General features: G+C 54.9%; 2 protein-coding genes and 1 non-coding gene across 6 annotated transcripts; 2 read left to right on the top strand and 1 right to left on the bottom strand.

The window, feature by feature from the left end:
• Positions 1–80: 80 nt before the first annotated feature.
• On the bottom strand, positions 81–1,468 carry MIEN1 (migration and invasion enhancer 1). Its single transcript, XM_065908630.1, has 4 exons — positions 1,313–1,468; positions 1,111–1,208; positions 599–675; positions 81–511 (listed from the first exon to the last, which is right to left on the bottom strand). The coding sequence occupies exons 1-4, from the start codon at positions 1,399–1,401 to the stop codon at positions 428–430; spliced, it is 348 nt and encodes a 115-aa protein (XP_065764702.1). The 5' UTR covers positions 1,402–1,468; the 3' UTR covers positions 81–427.
• Positions 1,469–3,776: 2,308 nt separating this feature from the next.
• TRNAE-CUC (transfer RNA glutamic acid (anticodon CUC)) lies at positions 3,777–3,848 on the top strand. Its single transcript has one exon. It is a non-coding gene; the product is annotated as a tRNA-Glu (tRNA).
• A 3,153-nt stretch (positions 3,849–7,001) lies between these two features.
• GRB7 (growth factor receptor bound protein 7) lies at positions 7,002–16,815 on the top strand. 4 transcript variants are annotated; one of them, XM_065910678.1, is made up of 15 exons: positions 7,002–7,170; positions 11,584–11,740; positions 11,847–12,000; positions 12,181–12,337; positions 12,464–12,585; positions 12,678–12,755; positions 14,033–14,170; positions 14,506–14,616; positions 14,765–14,863; positions 15,140–15,220; positions 15,328–15,444; positions 15,626–15,686; positions 15,814–15,901; positions 16,004–16,097; positions 16,300–16,815. In XM_065910678.1, the coding sequence occupies exons 2-15, from the start codon at positions 11,589–11,591 to the stop codon at positions 16,444–16,446; spliced, it is 1,599 nt and encodes a 532-aa protein (XP_065766750.1). In that variant the 5' UTR covers positions 7,002–7,170; positions 11,584–11,588; the 3' UTR covers positions 16,447–16,815. The 4 variants fall into 4 exon arrangements, with proteins under 4 accessions (XP_065766750.1, XP_065766751.1, XP_065766753.1 ...); XM_065910679.1 differs by lacking the exon at positions 7,002–7,170 and adding an exon at positions 7,341–7,439; XM_065910681.1 differs by lacking the exon at positions 7,002–7,170 and adding an exon at positions 8,807–8,882.
• The last annotated feature ends 238 nt before the right edge of the window (positions 16,816–17,053 follow it).

The following is a 17,053-nucleotide window of genomic DNA, read 5'->3' as shown; positions in this document are numbered from 1 at the left end:
CATCCCTCCCTCCCCACAGTCCCAAATTGGACATAAAAACACACTAGTGGGCACAGGTGTTTGTAGTGCCACTTTATTGCCAATAGCTGACATTGCCTGGGGCTAGTGGAAAATAAATTAGGACTATGGTAACATCTGACAGGTACAGCTAAGCTGGAGAGGGGAGGTTTTTGTGGCACTGATCTTAGGGAAGGAGTGTAAGATGGCTGTGGAAATGTCCATGGAGAGCATCTCTTCCACCCCTAAGACCACAGAACCATCTACTCCCTCCTGGTGCCCACCAAAGGGGCAAAGTGGAGGCCAGGGTCACTTAGCTGCCACGAGCTAAGTGAGGTGAGAGAGGCATTGGGGAGCCCTCAGCGGGATCAAAGCGGGGCAACCAAGGCTTGGATCCCAGAAGAGAGCAGGAACCGAGAATCACATCCAGTCACAGGATGACACAAGGAGGGCGGCTGTTCGTGATCTTTTCGAGGGGTTCTCCGTTACTGGCTCTTCGGATGGCCTCAATGAGCTAGAGGGCAGAGATGTGGAATGGGATGATGTGTCCCTTGGAGGGGCAAGCTGAACTAGGGTTATTCCCAATATTGCAAGTACTCACATCTTTCTCATAAGGAAAGCCCCCATTCTCCAGCTTGGAGAACACCAGCTGTCCATTGATTTCAATCTCAAAGGCCCCTAGTATTAGATAAACATATGAATGAACTGTATGCTGAGCACAGGCAAAAGGTGACAAGTTCTATAAAAGGGGGCCTTCCACACTCCTTAGACTTCACACAAGCTGCCTCATCAGCCCCATTAGAGATTCTTCAAGCCATTTCCGAACCCTGGGTCAAGTCAAAGAAACTTAAGGGAGGCATCATCCGTGTGCCCTTCCTTTGAACTCCTGGTAACTCAATGAAAGTTTCCCTTCCCTCCAACACTTCGGTCTCACCCGTTTCTCCCAGTAGGCTTCAAATATGACTCCCCTCACCTACGGAAGGGGGCTCAAGCTGGCTGGACATTTTACTATGTGCCAGGTACTGCTGGACACTATAAAGCAGCCAATGCCAGAGCTAGAAAGTGCTGGAGCTGGGATTTAGAACACACTCAGCAGGTGTTCTGCAGCCTCACCTGTGCCCCCCAGGCGCGACTCGATCTCGATGCCTGGATACTGCTCCTTCACGGCACTCGCCAGCTCCAGGTAGGTCGCCTCGAAGCCGCAGGGTTCGCTAGGGAGAAGATACCGGAGGTCCGGTTGGGTTTCGGAAAAGGTACCTCCGGTGGACCCACCCGCGTCAGGCCCGGATCCCCGTCACTGGCAGGGGCCGCTCACCAGTACTCAACCACAATGCGGACCCCACGGCCTGGTTCGGTCTCCCCGGGAGAGGGCGCTACGGACGTCGGCCCTGTATCCCCGCTCATTGCTGCCAGCTCCCTACAGCCGCTGCTTCCGGGTGTGACGCGACGCCGCGGGCACGTGACGGGGCGGGGCCGCGCGTGACGTCGGGTCGCCCCCTGCAGGCGGCTGCTACTGAGTTATGACCGTGTTACCAGCTGGAGGGTTTGGGCTGGGCGGATCGGCCTGGATCACCTTTCCTGGCCCGAATTCTCGGAGCGCAGGTCTTGCCCCACATCTAGTGTCCGCTGGACTTCACGGTCTTATTTAATCTAATGACATAGCTTAGACTGCAGAGGGCCTGGGGTTGACTGATGGTATGGAATAGTTGCCGTTTCTCCTGTCTTGCTGAAGGCATTATAAACCATTCCACAGTTACACACTCAGGTACTTCTTACTCTTAAGCTCTAAACTGCAGGCACAGTCTGGGTAGTTTCCGTCTGTCTCATGCCTTCGGAAACCTTAGGTTTTAAGGCTTCTATTTCGCAGGCTCTGTGCTGCCATCACGTGCACCCAGTTCCTCCACCTCCCCGTCTCATCCTACCCCGCTACCGAGCTGGCTTCCTTATTCCCGTTTTGCAGCTCTAGAAGTGGAGGCTGTCTCCTTGCCTCTTCTTTCCCTGGAGCCCCACCAAAGGATCCTCTCAGGTTACCCACTGTAGCATCCCTTTAAACCATTCATTTTTAAACAATTCAGTGACTTACGGAGTTGTGCATCCCCACACATTTCCACACATTTCCACCGACATAAAAAAAGTCCCACCTGCGTATTTTCAATCTTTCCAGCTATGGGCTCCAGCCCAAAGCAACCACTGATCTGCTTCCTATCAGTTTGCCTTTTCTGGATGTTTCATATAAATGAAATACTGTGTAGTCTTTTGCTTCTGACTTCTTGCACTCCTTTTAAAGTTTTTGAGGTTCATCCATGTTATAGCATGTACTAGTGGTTCCTTTATGTTGCTGAGAAATATCCCAGTGTATGGATGAAATGTTTTGTTTATTCAATACCAATTGATGGATATTTGAGTTTCCTTTGAGGTATTTTTTGAATAATGCTGCTATGAATGTTTGTGTGTCTTTATATGTACATGTGTTTTTACTTCTTGTGGGTACATTCCTACCGGTAGAATTGCTAGGTTGTATGGAAAGTTTATGTTTAACTTAAGAAATGGCCAAACTGTTTTTCAAAGTGGCTGTACTATTTTACATTCCTACTAGCAATATATGATGATTTGTTTCCCTATATCCTTGTCAACACTTGTTGTCTGTCTCTTTCATTATAGCCATCCTGATGGGAGTGAGGAGGTTTTAATTTGCATTTCTCTAATGGTCTTGAGCACCTTTTCATGTGCTTATGAGCCATTCATATATCTTAATTTGGAAAAACATTTATTCAAATCTTTTGCCCACTTTTAATTGGGTTGTTTGTCTCTGTAGTGTTGATTTGTAGAAGTTCTTTATATACAATTGACCCTTGAACAACAAAGGTTTGAACTGCGTGGGTCTACTTACATGTGGATTTTTTTCAGTAAATACATAGTACTACACAAGTTTGGGTCAACTTGAAGATGAAAACCAGATGAGGGGCTGACTGTAAAGTTATATTCAGATTTTCAACTGCTCTGGGTCATTGGTACCTCTAAGCCCTGCATTGTTCAAGGATCAACTGTATTCTGGATACAAAGTTCCTAATCAAATATATGACTTGTAATTATTTTCCTCCAATCTTCCACAAGTATTTTTTTTCTTTTCTTTTTTTCTTTTTTTTTTAATGTATTTTTTTAAATTTAATTTTTGAAGTGCAAAATTTTAAAATTTTGGCAAAGTATAGTTTATCAACTTTTTATTTTGTCATTTGTGCTTTTGCTGTCTCATTTGTACCTGAGATCTCTGCCTAACCCAAGGTAGAAAGATTTTCTCCCATAATTTCTTCTAGAAGTTTTATAGTTTTAGCTCTTACTTTTAAATCCATGATCAGTTTTGAGTTAATATTTGTAAATTGTGTAAGGGAGGATCTAAATTCATCTTTTGCCATGTGGCTATTCAATTTGTCCCAGAACCATTTATCAAAAAGACTATTCTTTCCCTCACTGAATTGTCTTGGCACCTTTGTCAAAAATCAATTAGCCAGTAGGTCCCGTGGTTAAGACTTTGCCTTCCTGGAGAAGGAAATGGCAATCCACTCCAGTATTCTTGCCTGGAGAATCCCATGGACAGAGGAGCCTGGTGGGCTACAGTCCACGAGATCGCAAAGAGTCGGACATGACTGAGTGACTTCACTTCACTGTGTTCCTATGATCACTTCTAAGACTTAAACTCAGATTTCTTCATAATAAAACCCTTCTGAATATAATCCATTCAATTTATACTTTTATAGTGAAGTTTAACAGTTAACAGGGATTCCCTGGTGGTCCAGTGGTTAGAACTTGGTGCTCTCGCTGCCGGGGCCCAGGTTCGATCCCTGGTCAGGGCACTAAGATTCTACAAGCTGCATGGTGTGGCCAAAAAGAAAGGTACAGAAAAGTCATGTGACCTTGGTAGGTCAAAACTGTCTTTTTTAAACCACTCTTCGCATATATGACATTGACAATACAGTTATTTCCATGGATTTCCTGGCAGATGTCATGATTTTTTTTCCTGGGCATCAGGTTGATCAATGGATAAGATCCTCAACCCAAGCTTTTAATAATTTCAAAGTTAAAATTTTGTGATGGTTTATTTGTTGGTTTAATATCACCCGTATAATACTTACTGAGTTCCTAATAGTTAGAGATAATCTTTTTGTACATCTCCCAAACTTGAAATGTGTGCTTGAAAACATAATAAAGTAAATAAAATAATAATTGACAAAAAAAAAAAAAAAAAGACTTTGTCTTCCAGTGTAGAGGGTGGGGGTTCGATCCCTGGTTGGGGAGCTAAGAATCCCACATGTCTCACAAACAAAAAACCAAAACATAAAACAGAAGCAATATTGTAACAAATTCAATAAAGACTTTAAAAATGATCCACATCAAAAAAAAGTTAAAAAAGTAAATCAATTGACCAGAAATGTAAAGATTTTTACTTGGACTCTTGAAGCTGTCCTATTGATTTATAAATCTATTCTTTTTCGTTGTCGTTTCTTTTTTTATTTAAGAAATTTAGATATAACTTATACACAGTAATGCACATCCTCTTGAGTGTACCTTCCTGTCAGCCCTGACACACACCGTTGTACATCTACGACCAGGACCAAGATACACAACAAGTCCATGACCTCCTCACAAGCTTCTCTGCTGTCAACCCCTCTCCTCCTCAACTCCAGATCTGTTTCCTGTCCTTAGCATTCTGTCCCCTCCAGAAAGTCATATAAATGGAATCCTATAGCACTGAGCCCTCTGAGTCTGGTTTCTCTTTCCAACTTATCGTATCTTTCAACATCCAGAGTGATTTTTCCAAAACATAAACCTGCCTACTCCTCTGGGCCTCTACTTAAGCTCAGATGGACCCTGTAGGGTCTGGCCTCTGCCCATAGTTCCTGCTGGTCTGGACAGACAGGATGGATGGCTCTGAAATCTGGTTTACAGAACAACCACCTGAGGGCTTGTCAATACCATACATTCCTCGGTCTTGTCCCCAGAGACCAAGTTTCAGTAGTTGGGGATGGGCCCAGGGATCTGTTTCTTTGTTGTTCTTGTTTGCTTGGTTTTTTAAAGTTTTACTTTATTTATTTATTTTTGGTTGTGTTGGGTCTTTGTTGCCGCTTGGGCTTCTCTCTACTTGGGATTCCCAGGCTTCTCATTGCCACAGCTTCTCCTGTTGTGGATCACGGGCTCTAGGCATGCTGGCTCAGTAGTTGCGGCACACGGGCTTAATTGCCCAATGGCATGTGGAATTTTCCTGGACCAGGGATCGAAGCTGTGTCCCCTGCATTGGCAGGAGGATTCTTACCCACTGGACCACCAGGGAAACCCAGGGATCTGTTTTTTTTAAACAAGCCCAGGCAGATTTGAAGGCCACACTTTGAGGGACACAGTTGAATACAAAGCCTTTCCCCACACCTTTCACATCTGCTCAGCCACACCTGTGTGGGCTCCTCTCCTTCCTTCTCCGCCCTGCTCTGCCTCTGCATGCTCTGTCCCCTTTTGTCAAGCGTTTTGGCACTTGTTTCATCATCATGAAAGGTGCTCCCCCTTCCCATCCACCAGTCCAAATCCTCCAACCCAGACAACTTCCCCTCTGCTCAACTGTCACTTCTATGGAGAAGTATTCCCTAATTCCCTGTGTGTTTTCCCAGTATAGTTGTCTCCTGTCATCTCTTGTTATTCGTGTGATCCTTTGATTTCTTTTTGTTTTGGCTGCCGCTGGGTCTTCGTTGCTTTGCTTGGGCTTTTCTCTAGTTGCAGCAAGCTGGGGCTACTCTCGAATTGTGGTGGCTTCTCTTGTTGTGGAGCACTGGCTGTACGTCTGCGGGCTTCAGTAGCTGTGGTGCACAGGCTTAGGTGCTCCATGGCACGTGGGCTCTTCCCAGACCAGGGGTTGAATTGACATCCCTGCATTGTAAGGTGGATTCTTAATGACCGGACCACCAGGAAAGCCCTGGTTCTTTGATTACGTCAGTCTCCCTGATTGGCTGCATGAAGATAACGGTGGGATCTGTTTTGTTGCTCATTGTATCCCCAGTGCCAAGGATGCGGTTGGCATAGAGTAGGTACTTAACAGATATTAGTTGAGCAAATGAAGGATTGATTGAGTGAATTGTCTACTTGTTTTTCACAAGCTATCCAGTGGGTCAGGTGACCTTGCCTCTTTCCCCACTTCTTCACGTAGTCCACTCTGGTTTTTTCCAAGGAAAACTGAGTTTGGAGAAAGTTGAGCATCAAGTTACTCCTCCAGGTCCCCCAGGGCAGATCTCTTATCACCCCTATGAATTGTTTGTTTACTGAACTGTCACCCACTTGGGCTGGGAGGTGGCTGCTGCCTTTGATCTCAGTCTCCCAGGCCCTCTCTCCCACCTAGTGTTTGCCTCCTGCTGAAGGCCAGCGCTAAGGGGAGTCCCCTGGCACCTGGCCAGAGCTTTCCCCAAACCACTTCTCCCACTGGGAGACCTTGCCTAACCCCTTCGATTTCAGAAGGAAAACCTGAGCCCATGGACTTTGCTTAGAAGGGAGGATATATTCTGGGTGCCCCTGAGGGGCCAGGGTGCAGCCTGGGTGGTCAGACTGTGGCTGGAGGTCAAGGGGCAGGCCGTGTTGCTGGACATCCTTCTGGCTGGCTTCCCTCTTTCATAGAGTGCCCTTTGCCCCAAGGGGTAAGACCCTGAGCAGCAGACAGGCCCCCTAAATTGGCCGATGAACAGACCAGGTTTGGGAAGGGGCGTGGGGAAGTGTTGGCGAGTCCCTTTTCTCTGATCTTCCAGGTCCCAGCTTCTCCCTCCCAGGTCATGAGGACTCTAGATCTTCGCTTTCGGGGCTGTAGAGTTTGTCTCTCCCCTGGCACCTGCTACAGAAGGACAAAAACAATCCCAGCCAGGGCAGAGTGTCAGGGAGTCCCCGCCCCTCCTCCGGTGCTTCCTCCGCCCATGCCCCTCCCTCAGGCCCCGCCCCCACCTGCCCAAGATAATTTGTTTCCTTGGGTCAGAAGCCTGGACAACAGAGCTCAACCTCCCCCAACTCCTACGTTCAAAGTCGGGACACTCTCCTACCATCTGTAGAGAAGAGGGAGGGGGTTTAAGATCAAGCCCAGGTACCTGAGGTTCCTAGACAGCGCCGGACTTCGGACCCTGTGTCCTGCTACTCCAGCTGGGGCTCCTCCAGGTAAGGGGACCGAGATCGGTTCCAGACGACAATCTGCTCCCACTCCCAGCCGCACCAGGGCCCCAGGCTGTGCCAGTCTCAGGGCCAGGAGCTGACTGGATGGCTGCCCAGGTGGGCAGGACAGGCGGCCGCCTGGCTCCCCCTCCCTTCCCCGCTTCAGTGATGTCAGGCCAAGGGCGGGGACAGGAGGGGGACAGGTAGTTAAGAGCTTGGCATCTCCCTTCCTAAATCGGTGGCCCCAGCCAGGGATGCCAACACCCAGGGTCCAGGTAAGGACCAGAGCGCGGCACGTCGTCTTGGGGGCGGGGAGCACCAGTAGATCCGGGAGAAAGATGTGGAGATCTTTGGAGAATATGGAGAAAGATGTGGCCTGCTGCTGTGTTTCCCTGGAGACCTCACTTCTTTTCCTCCAGCCTCCCATCCTGCCCCCTCCTCACTATCTGCCCTCGGTCTTTCCCTGTTCTCATTCCCTGTTCTCCCCATTCCTTCGTCTCTCTCCACCCCTCCCCCCCCACCCCACCCCCAGCCCCAAACACACACTCCAACCTGCTGATGGGGTCAGGGAAGCCGGAATCCAGATTCTCTCCTCCCTGAGACATAGGCGGATTTCCCGCTGAAACTAGCCCCTCCCCACATCCCAGAAAGAGAGCTGGGAGGGGTGTCCCAACGTCAAGGGGGCTGCCCTAAGTCTCTCCCAGGCTCCATCTTCTTTGACCCCAGTTTGAGTTCCCCCAAGTCTTTATTAAAGACATGTCTCTGTGGGGGCAGCGGGTCACCCTCCAACTTGGAGGGGAGTAAAGGAGTCAGATTCTCTGAATTGCTAGAGCTTCATCTCTCTGGATTGTATCCTTCCTCAGCAATACAGGCTTCCCTGGTAGCTCAGCTGGTAAAGAATCTGTCTGCAATGCAGGAGACCCCAGTTCGATTCCATTCCTGGGTTGGGAAGATCCCCTGGAGGAGGGCATGGCAATCCACTCCAGTATTCTTGCCTGGAGGATCCCATGGACAGAGGAGCTTGGCGGGCTACAGTCCTTGGGGTCGCAAACAGTCGGACACGACTGAGCAACTGAACTGAACTGAACTGAACTGAGCGACTCAGCACAGCCCTCCGGTGGGAAGGTGGGGGTGGGACAGGCCCCGGGGGTGCTGGGGGGGTGGTTCCTTTCGGCTTCAGAAAGAAGTGGTCTAGGTAGGCTGAAGGGCTAACGCTCGGGGTCTGCAGCGCAGTAGGGCCTGGGGAGAGTGGGTGCGCTGTGCGGATGGGGGAGGGGGGCAGATTGCCTTGTCCGTCTGAATAGCCTTGGGGAAGACTCGGATCCCAGTCGGGGTCTCCCTGGCACGCTGGGGATGGAGAATGCACCTGCCTGCCGTTGCCAGGCCTTCCAACCCCACAGCGCCTCGAGAATGCCCCCTCTTGGTCCGCCCGTCCTGGACTCTGCTCTCCCCCCTCCACCCCCCCGCCCCCCGCTCTCCTGCTGGGGGGGCCCCCCGTGAAGGCAAGCAGCCGGTAATGATTAACTCCACAGACACTCTAGCATTCTTCCCGAATTAAAGTTTAAAAGAGCTGCCCCCCTCATTCCCATTGGATGTTTTTCCCCCTAGTGAGGGAGGGGGCGGGGCCGCAGGGTCCGGGGGCCCTCCCCCCAACTCCAGGTCAGCTAGGGGTTTCCCGCCTCCTCACCTGAGCCCTCACCCTAAGCGCTCCCCCACAGGTAAAGCCTTCCTCCTAACTAAATCCCGATGCGGGCGGGGCGTGGGGGTCCTGGGCCTGGCGGGGGCCCTCCCGCCACCTCTAGGCCCCAGCTCCAGCCCCTCCCCCCCACCCCGCCCGGCAGCGGAGCTGGCCTTGTTTTCTCCCGGCCTTCTACCCTGAGCCCGGCCACCCGCCCTCGGGGCCAGCCAGGTGGGGCAAGATTCAGGAAGTAAACAAGCAGGCTGCAGGCGGGAGGGCGGGAAGGAGGGTGGGGCCCGAGCCACGGTGGGGGGGCGGGGGGGCGGAGCAGTCGCAGAAGGGAGTCGCAATACTAAGGGGACAGATTGATGTGGGGGTCGATTTCTTCAATATAACCTTCCCAGGGCCCCAGTTTGAAAGTTTCAGGCCTCTTGGGGGGGGGGGGGCGGTGGAGGGGGCTGCCCAGGGAAGACAGCCAGGACCGCTTTCTCTCACCTCTCCTCTCTTTGGTCCTGACTCCCCAGTCCTGTCCTGCCTTAGAAGGATCTGGAGAACCTTGGAAGGGTCTTAGAAGGGTGATGGGATCTGAAAGCTAAACCCATCTAGAGTCAGCCTTCCCGCCCCCCACAGAGGCCAGACTTTAGTCTGATTCAGATCTACCCTCTCCCCTTCCAAACACTGCCCAGATTCCCCTTCCCTCTGGGATGGGAGAGGATCCAGTCCTCCTGGTCTCAGACCACGCCACTGTTGGTCTCTTTCTTCCTGGAGCGGGTGGTTCCTGCCACCCTTCCCCTCGTCCTCCCTGGAATGAAGTGGGCAGAGCTTTCTGCCAGAGGTTAGACGGCGGGTGGGAGTGGGGGCCTTGTGTTTTGGTGTTGATGTGCTGGTGTCTCTTGGTGTTCCATGGTGTGTGGATCTTTCCGTTCCTGGCAGGACCCCCAGCCCCATCGCTGGCTCTCCCTCCTGGCCTTCCCCTGTCTGCCTGTCTGTGTCTGTCTTCCTGTGTGTCTTGACTTTCCACTCCTGCTCCTCAATATGCCTTTGATCAGAACACCCAGGGGAGTATATGAATTAGAAGGACCCTCATTTCCTAAGGGTGATGAGGATGAGACCCTCCTGGGCTAGCTGAGTCCTGGGTGCTAAGGGTGGGCAGCAGCAGCGGCAGAATGGGAGTCTGGGGGCCCCTGGACAGGAGAAAGAGCACTGCATGTTTCTTTGGGTTACTTTAGGTACCCCAGGGACACCCCTGTGAGGTCAGCTCCACTCCAGATGGGCTTCTGAATCCCGGCCAGGCTTTTCTTCTCTCCTTCCTGGGTGAGGGGGCTCCTGGGGTGGGTGGTGGCTATGGGGTGGGGGGTGCTTTGCAGGTTGCACCTGGACCTGGACTGGAGGTAGGCCAAAGGTGGGGAGGAGGAGATGATGTCAGAGGGAGCCCCAGCCTCCCCCCCCCACCCACATTTCCTCCTCCCCAATCCTGTTCTGGGGGGTGTGGGGGAGTGGAGGGGATGGGTAGAGGCAGGGTTGTTTGTGTTTCTCCTAAGCCAGGAAGTAGTGGAGATGAGTCAAGGGTGAATGGAGAGCTCCAGGCAGTGTGTCCCGCCCCACCCTGACTCACCTGTCCCCCAAATCTCCTCATGTCCTCACTTAAAAGTTGGGGACCTGCCTCATCCTGGGTGCAGGGCAGGGGTGTGGATCTTGGGTGTCTTAGGCAAGCTAACAGCGCTGGCCCAGTATCTGGAGCACAGGAAGGGGACAGAACTGCAGGTTCTCCCAGGTCCTCCCAGGTCTCAGCCCAGCCTAAAGGGTCTCGGTTCCTGTGGAGGAGGGGCTTGTGATGCCTCTACCTGCTAGTGGCCATCTTTGCCCATCTCTTCTATCCTTGTCCTGGATCCTGTATAGTGCCTTTGGGTGCTAAAACATGGGTAAGACCCTGGCCTTGCCTGGGATGGCCGAGCATCTTCAGACCAGTGGGTGGATAAGACAGGTGCATAGTCATTGGTACGGAGGCCCCAGCACACGGTTGAGAGGGAGCCCTTTAGTCTGAGTGTGGGGAATCCAGGAAGGCTTCTCAGAGGAGGTGGCTCTGGTGTTGAGACCTCACGAAAGTTGGGGAGGGGGAGGGGTCTAAGGAAGGCACGCAAGGTTTGGGGGCCCCAGGCTCACCTTCTGCCTCCCACTGCAGCTGAGCCAGCCTCCTGCCCTCCTGGTTCCTGTCCTTCCCCACCTCCTTCCCCCCTTCTGTGCATCACTCAGCACTTGAGCAGGCGTTGCCACAACAGGCTCTGGCAACAAAGCGCTGGGAAAACCTGGGGCAGAGCCCGGAGGAGCGAGTGCCCCACGCTGGGAAGTGCAAGGGTGACTCTGAACCCCGGCCGTGTGTGGGTCAGGGAGTCGGTCGCTGCTGCCTGGCCTGTGGTGAAGGGACCCTCACAGCTCTTCCCCCGGGCAACCTGGGGTAAGGAAGAGCACTGGACTGGGAGTCCAAACGCTGAGTTCTGCTCCCTGACTCACCTGTGATGAGGCAGGAATGCTTTTCTCAGGACTCAGAGTCCCCCCCTTTTGTAACAGGGGCTCACTCTGCCCTTTCCCAGAGGCTCCAGGGAACCCCAGTTAGGGGGGATCGAGGAGGGGCCGGATAAACTCTGAGGAGCACCCAACAGAAGGGTGAAGGAGGTTGGGGTCCCCTTGGCCTCTCTCCCCAGGACAAGGGCACAAGAGCAGCTGTTCCTCTTCTCCCTCAGATGTCATGGAGCTGGGTCTGTCTCCGCTTCATCTCAGCAGCTCCCCAGAAGACCTGTACCTGGCCTCTGGGACCCCTCCTGAGACTCCCCCGCCTCTCGATGCCCCTCTGTCTGGGGAGGTGAAGAGGTCCCAGCCTCTGCCCATTCCAACCGGCAGGTAAAGTGGGGTGTCGGCCGATAGAAGGAGGCTGGGGGGAGCGGTCAGCGCTGGGGTAATGCACAGAAGCTTACCATCAACTCCTCCCCTCCACCTCCCGCCCCAGGAAACTTCTTCGAGAGGAGGAGCTGCAGTCAACCTCTCTGCCCTCCATTCCCAACCCCTTCCCCGAGCTCTGCAGCCCTTCTTCACAGAGCCCCATTCTTGGGGGGTCCTCCAGTGCAAGGGGGCTGCTCCCTCGAGACACGAGCTGCCCCCATGTGAGTTGCCCTGGGAAAGAGAAGGCAGGGAGCATGGGGTGCTAGGGGATGGGGCAGAGACAGTGCTGCCTTGGCTGGGTGGAGGGGGTTTGGTCACGGATCCCAGAGGGCAGAGCAGTGGGGGCTGGGAGAGAACCAGCCTTTGTCCTTCCCCGAGTCACCTGCCATTCCTGGGTGCAGGTCATAAAGGTGTACAGTGAAGACGGGACCTGCCGCTCGGTGGAGGTGGCGGCGGGCGCCACAGCTCGCTACGTGTGCGAGATGCTGGTGCACCGATCTCACTCCCTGAGTGACGAGAACTGGGGGCTGGTGGAGTGCCACCCCTACCTAGCACTGGGTAAGTTGGGGCGCCGGGGGCTGCCTGGCTCGGGAGGCAGTGCTTCACACTTCGGACTAGGCAGACGTCTCATCCAGGACGCCCGACTGCCCTCCACTGACCCCTGCTTTTTGCCCGTGACCCCAGAGCGGGCCTTGGAGGACCATGAGTCAGTGGCAGAAGTGCAGGCTGCCTGGCCCATTGGTGGAGACAGCCGCATCGTCTTCCGGAAGAACTTTGCCAAATACGAACTGTTCAAGAGCACTCCAGTGAGTGTGTGTAAGGGGAGGGGTCTGGGCCTGGACACCCCAACCCCCAGCCAGATCCTCAGTCCCTGACTCCTGGCTCCTTTTGCCCCCAGCACTCCCTATTCCCAGAAAAGATGGTCTCTAGCTGTCTGGATGCACATACAGGCATATCCCATGAGGACGTCATCCAGGTGAGGGCCCACTCCCATTTCATGGCCTTGACTCCCCAGGATCGCCCAGGGCTTCTTGGACCTGAAGCTCGTGCCATCCCTGTATGGGGTGGAAAGTCCAGCACCACCCTAAACATCAGTTTCTTCCGCTGTTAAATGACAGTAAATGTAAACCCCTGCCACTACGGCAGGTGCTAGGAAGGCCTCTGTGTGTGTGTGTGTGTGTGTGTGTGTGTGTGTGTGTCCACCTCTAGGCCTCTCACCCTGCTCTCCAGGCAGGTGCTAGGAAGGCCTCTGTGTGTGTGTGTGTGTGTGTGTGTGTGTCCACCTCTAGGCCTCTCACCCTGCTCTCCAGGCAGGTGCTAGGAAGGCCTCTGTGTGTGTGTGTGTGTGTGTGTGTGTGTGTGTGCACCTCTAGGCCTCTCACCCTGCTCTCCAGGCAGGTGCTAGGAAGGCCTCTGTGTGTGTGTGTGTGTGTGTGTGTGTGTGTCCACCTCTAGGCCTCTCACCCTGCTCTCCAGGCAGGTGCTAGGAAGGCCTCTGTGTGTGTGTGTGTGTGTGTGTGTGTGTGTGTGTGTGTCCACCTCTAGGCCTCTCACCCTGCTCTCCAGGCAGATGCTAGGAAGGCCTCTGTGTGTGTGTGTGTGTGTGTGTCCACCTCTAGGCCTCTCACCCTGCTCTCCAGGCAGGTGCTAGGAAGGCCTCTGTGTGTGTGTGTGTGTGTGTGTGTGTGTGTGTGTGTGTGCACCTCTAGGCCTCTCACCCTGCTCTCCAGGCAGGTGCTAGGAAGGCCTCTGTGTGTGTGTGTGTGTGTGTGTGTGTCCACCTCTAGGCCTCTCACCCTGCTCTCCAGGCAGGTGCTAGGAAGGCCTGTGTGTGTGTGTGTGTGTGTGTGTGTGTGTGTCCACCTCTAGGCCTCTCACCCTGCTCTCCAGGCAGATGCTAGGAAGGCCTCTGTGTGTGTGTGTGTGTGTGTGTCCACCTCTAGGCCTCTCACCCTGCTCTCCAGGCAGGTGCTAGGAAGGCCTCTGTGTGTGTGTGTGTGTGTGTGTGTGTCCACCTCTAGGCCTCTCACCCTGCTCTCCAGGCAGGTGCTAGGAAGGCCTCTGTGTGTGTGTGTGTGTGTGTGTGTGTGTGTGTGTGTGTGTGTGTGTGTGTGTGTCCACCTCTAGGCCTCTTACCCTGCTCTCCAGGCAGGTGCTAGGAAAGCCTCTGTGTGTGTGTGTGTGTGTGTGTGTGTGTGTGTGTGTGTGTGTGTGGCCACCTCTAGGCCTCTCACCCTGCTCTCCTGTCCTCAGAACTTCCTGAATGCAGGCAGCTTCCCAGAGATCCAGGGCTTCCTGCAGCTCCGGGGGTCAGGGCGCAAGCTTTGGAAACGTTTTTTTTGCTTCCTGCGCCGCTCTGGCCTGTATTACTCCACCAAGGGCACTTCCAAGGTGAGGTCTTAAAGGTGACAGCCCCAGCCCCTCGGAGACCCCATCCCTGGCGCTTCTAGGAGCTGCCCCTTCTCTGTGGGAACTCTTAGACCTTTCACCCTCTAGGCCCTGAGACCCTCAGCTACCCCCCTTCCCCTCCCAGCCTACCTGCCCTGGAAGGTAGCAGTGGGAGAGGCAGGGGAACTGAGTTCAAGTCCTGCCTCTGCCTCTGTGTGCTGTGTGACCTGGGGCCCTTTGCTCCTCTCTGGGCCTGAACTCTCCCAGCTACTTTGGGGGGATGGTGAGAGGGGGACAGGGTCTGCCTGTACGAAGTCTTGCTCACTTACGCTGCACAGGATCCGAGGCACCTGCAGTACGTAGCAGATGTGAACGAGTCCAATGTGTACGTGGTGACCCAGGGCCGCAAGTTCTACGGGATGCCCACAGACTTTGGCTTCTGTATCAAGGTGAGGATCCTACCTGGGGCTTCTGAGCTCCTTCTGAGACCCCCAGACCCTGCTCCTTGCACCCTGCCCTGCCCTGCCCCACGGAGATGGGAGACAACATGTGGTTCTAAAGGCAGATGTGGGACCACGCCGTCTTCTCTCCCCACAGCCAAACAAGCTTCGAAACGGCCACAAGGGGCTTCGCCTCTTCTGCACTGAGGATGAGCAGAGCCGCAGCTGCTGGTTGGCCGCCTTCCGCCTCTTCAAGGTGAGGGGGTTACTGGCTGGGGGGCTGACCCGGCTCTCGGGATCCCCGGCGTGAGGGAGGAGTTACAGTGCTGCCCCCAGAAGTCTCTGGAATGAGAGGGCATCATCATAGCCTTGTTCTCTCAGAATCCTTGGTCCAAGACTAGAGTTGCAGCTCTGGCTTCAGGAAGCCCCTGAGCCAGGAGCAGGGATGTGACCTGATTCTTGGGGAGTCCTGGTCTGGCGGAGCCCCAGCGTCTGTGTGACCTCTGGCCTTCCTTCTCTGTCCACCTCGCAGTTTGGGGTACAGCTGTATAAGAATTACCAGCAGACCCTGTGCCGCCACCTGTGCCCACCCTCTGGGGGCTCCCCACCCTTGGTGAGTGTTCACAGGGTGTTGTGGGAGGGGGAGGGGAGGCACCCAGGCCCCATGCCAGGGATGCTGAGGTCCCATCTGACCCCTCTCCCGTCCTGTCCAACCCGCAGAGGAGTGTCTCAGACAGCACCCTGGTGGCCATGGACTTCTCCGGCCATGCCGGGCGTGTCATTGAGAACCCCCGGGAAGCTCTGAGCGCCGCCCTGGAGGAGGCCCAGGCCTGGCGGGTGAGGGGGCTGCTCTCAGCTGCGTGTTTGTACTGCTCTCCATCTGGGCTTCCATGGAGCGGGAAGAGGAAAGTGAGGGGCGAGGGGAGGCACCCAGCTGCAGAAAGAGGCTCTGTATTCTTGAGGGGCTGGTAATGCTCCAGCCATGCCCTGATCCCCCGTGTCCCCCACTGTTCTGCAGAAGAAGACGAACCACCGTCTCAGCCTGCCCACCCCCAGCTCGGGCACGAGCCTCAGTGCAGGTGGGTGAGGGCCCGGCGTCCTCAGGGGTGGGGGCTGCTCTGGCTTCTCTGAGCCTTCCTGTTGCGGGTGGTGAGAAGGAGGGTCCCCGCCCCGGAGTGACCGCCCATCTGCCTCCCCTCACCCCAGCCATCCACCGCACCCAACCCTGGTTCCATGGACGCATTTCTCGCGAGGAGAGCCAGCGGCTCATCAGGCAGCAGGGCCTGGTTGACGGGTAAGGGGCAGGGCTGGCCAGGGCAGCGGACAAGGAGGAAACACGCCTGGGTCCGGGCGGCGGCCTCGTGTCCTCGGGTCACGTTGCCTTGTCTCCTGGCAGCCTGTTCCTGGTCCGAGAGAGTCAGCGGAACCCACAGGGCTTTGTACTGTCTCTGTGCCACGCGCAGAAAGTGAAGCATTACCTTATCCTGCCGGTGAGTGTCCCTGCTTCTGCCGCAGAAGCGCCGGACTGCCAGCAGCCGTCCTCCCCACCCCGCCCCCAGGGTGCCTGCGGTCTCCCCTCTTTGCTTGCTTCTGCAAAAGCGATGGGGACTCAGCCTTGGCCCAGGAGGGCGAGGGGCGCCCCTCCAGGCCCTCACCCCTCCCTGACTTCCCACCCCCTGTGGCACACCCCAGAGCGAGGAGGAGGGGCGCCTGTACTTCAGCATGGACGAGGGCCAGACCCGCTTCACCGACCTGCTGCAGCTCGTGGAGTTCCACCAGCTGAACCGCGGCATCCTGCCCTGCCTGCTGCGATATTGCTGCACCCGCGTGGCCCTCTGACCACCGCGCGGGCCGGTGACATCTCAGCCCACCCCAGGCTGCCCCCCTCCTCCGGAGCTGCCCGCCCCGGAGCGGACTCAGAGCGGGCAGGAGGTGAGGCCGGGATCATCATGAATGGCTGGGGGCTCCTCTACTCTGGTTTTCTCCTCTGCTCCTTGCCTCCCTCAGGCAGAAGGTGCTCCCCGCCCAATCTACCCTCAACTTCTCCTTCACGGAAGGCACTGGCGTGGCCCTCTCCCCTTCACGGAGCTCCTGGGTGCTGCTCAGGGACCGGACACTATGGGAGAAGTGGGGGCAGCCAGGTGGTCTTTACACCCCACATTTTGTACAGACTGAGAGGCCAGTTGATCTGTTTTATACTAGTGACAATAAAGATTATTTTTTGGTACAGCTGTGAGTTCTGTCTGGCAAGGCCCGGCTAGCTGGGGCTGGGGGGTGATCAGGAGAGCTGAAAGTGGAAATTGCTAGTTGGGTTCGACTCTTTGCGACCCCGTGGACTATACAGTCCATGGAATTCTCCAGGCCAGAATACTGGAGTGGGTAGCCTTTCCCTCCTCCAGGGGATCTTCCCAACCCAGGGATCGCGTGCAGCTCTGCCACTTTGCAG

This window comes from Muntiacus reevesi, chromosome 18, assembly GCF_963930625.1.
Source record: "Muntiacus reevesi chromosome 18, mMunRee1.1, whole genome shotgun sequence".
NCBI lineage: Eukaryota > Metazoa > Chordata > Mammalia > Artiodactyla > Cervidae > Muntiacus > Muntiacus reevesi.
The sequence above is the reverse complement of the archived record's forward strand: the minus strand, read 5'-3'. Positions and strand labels throughout refer to the sequence as shown.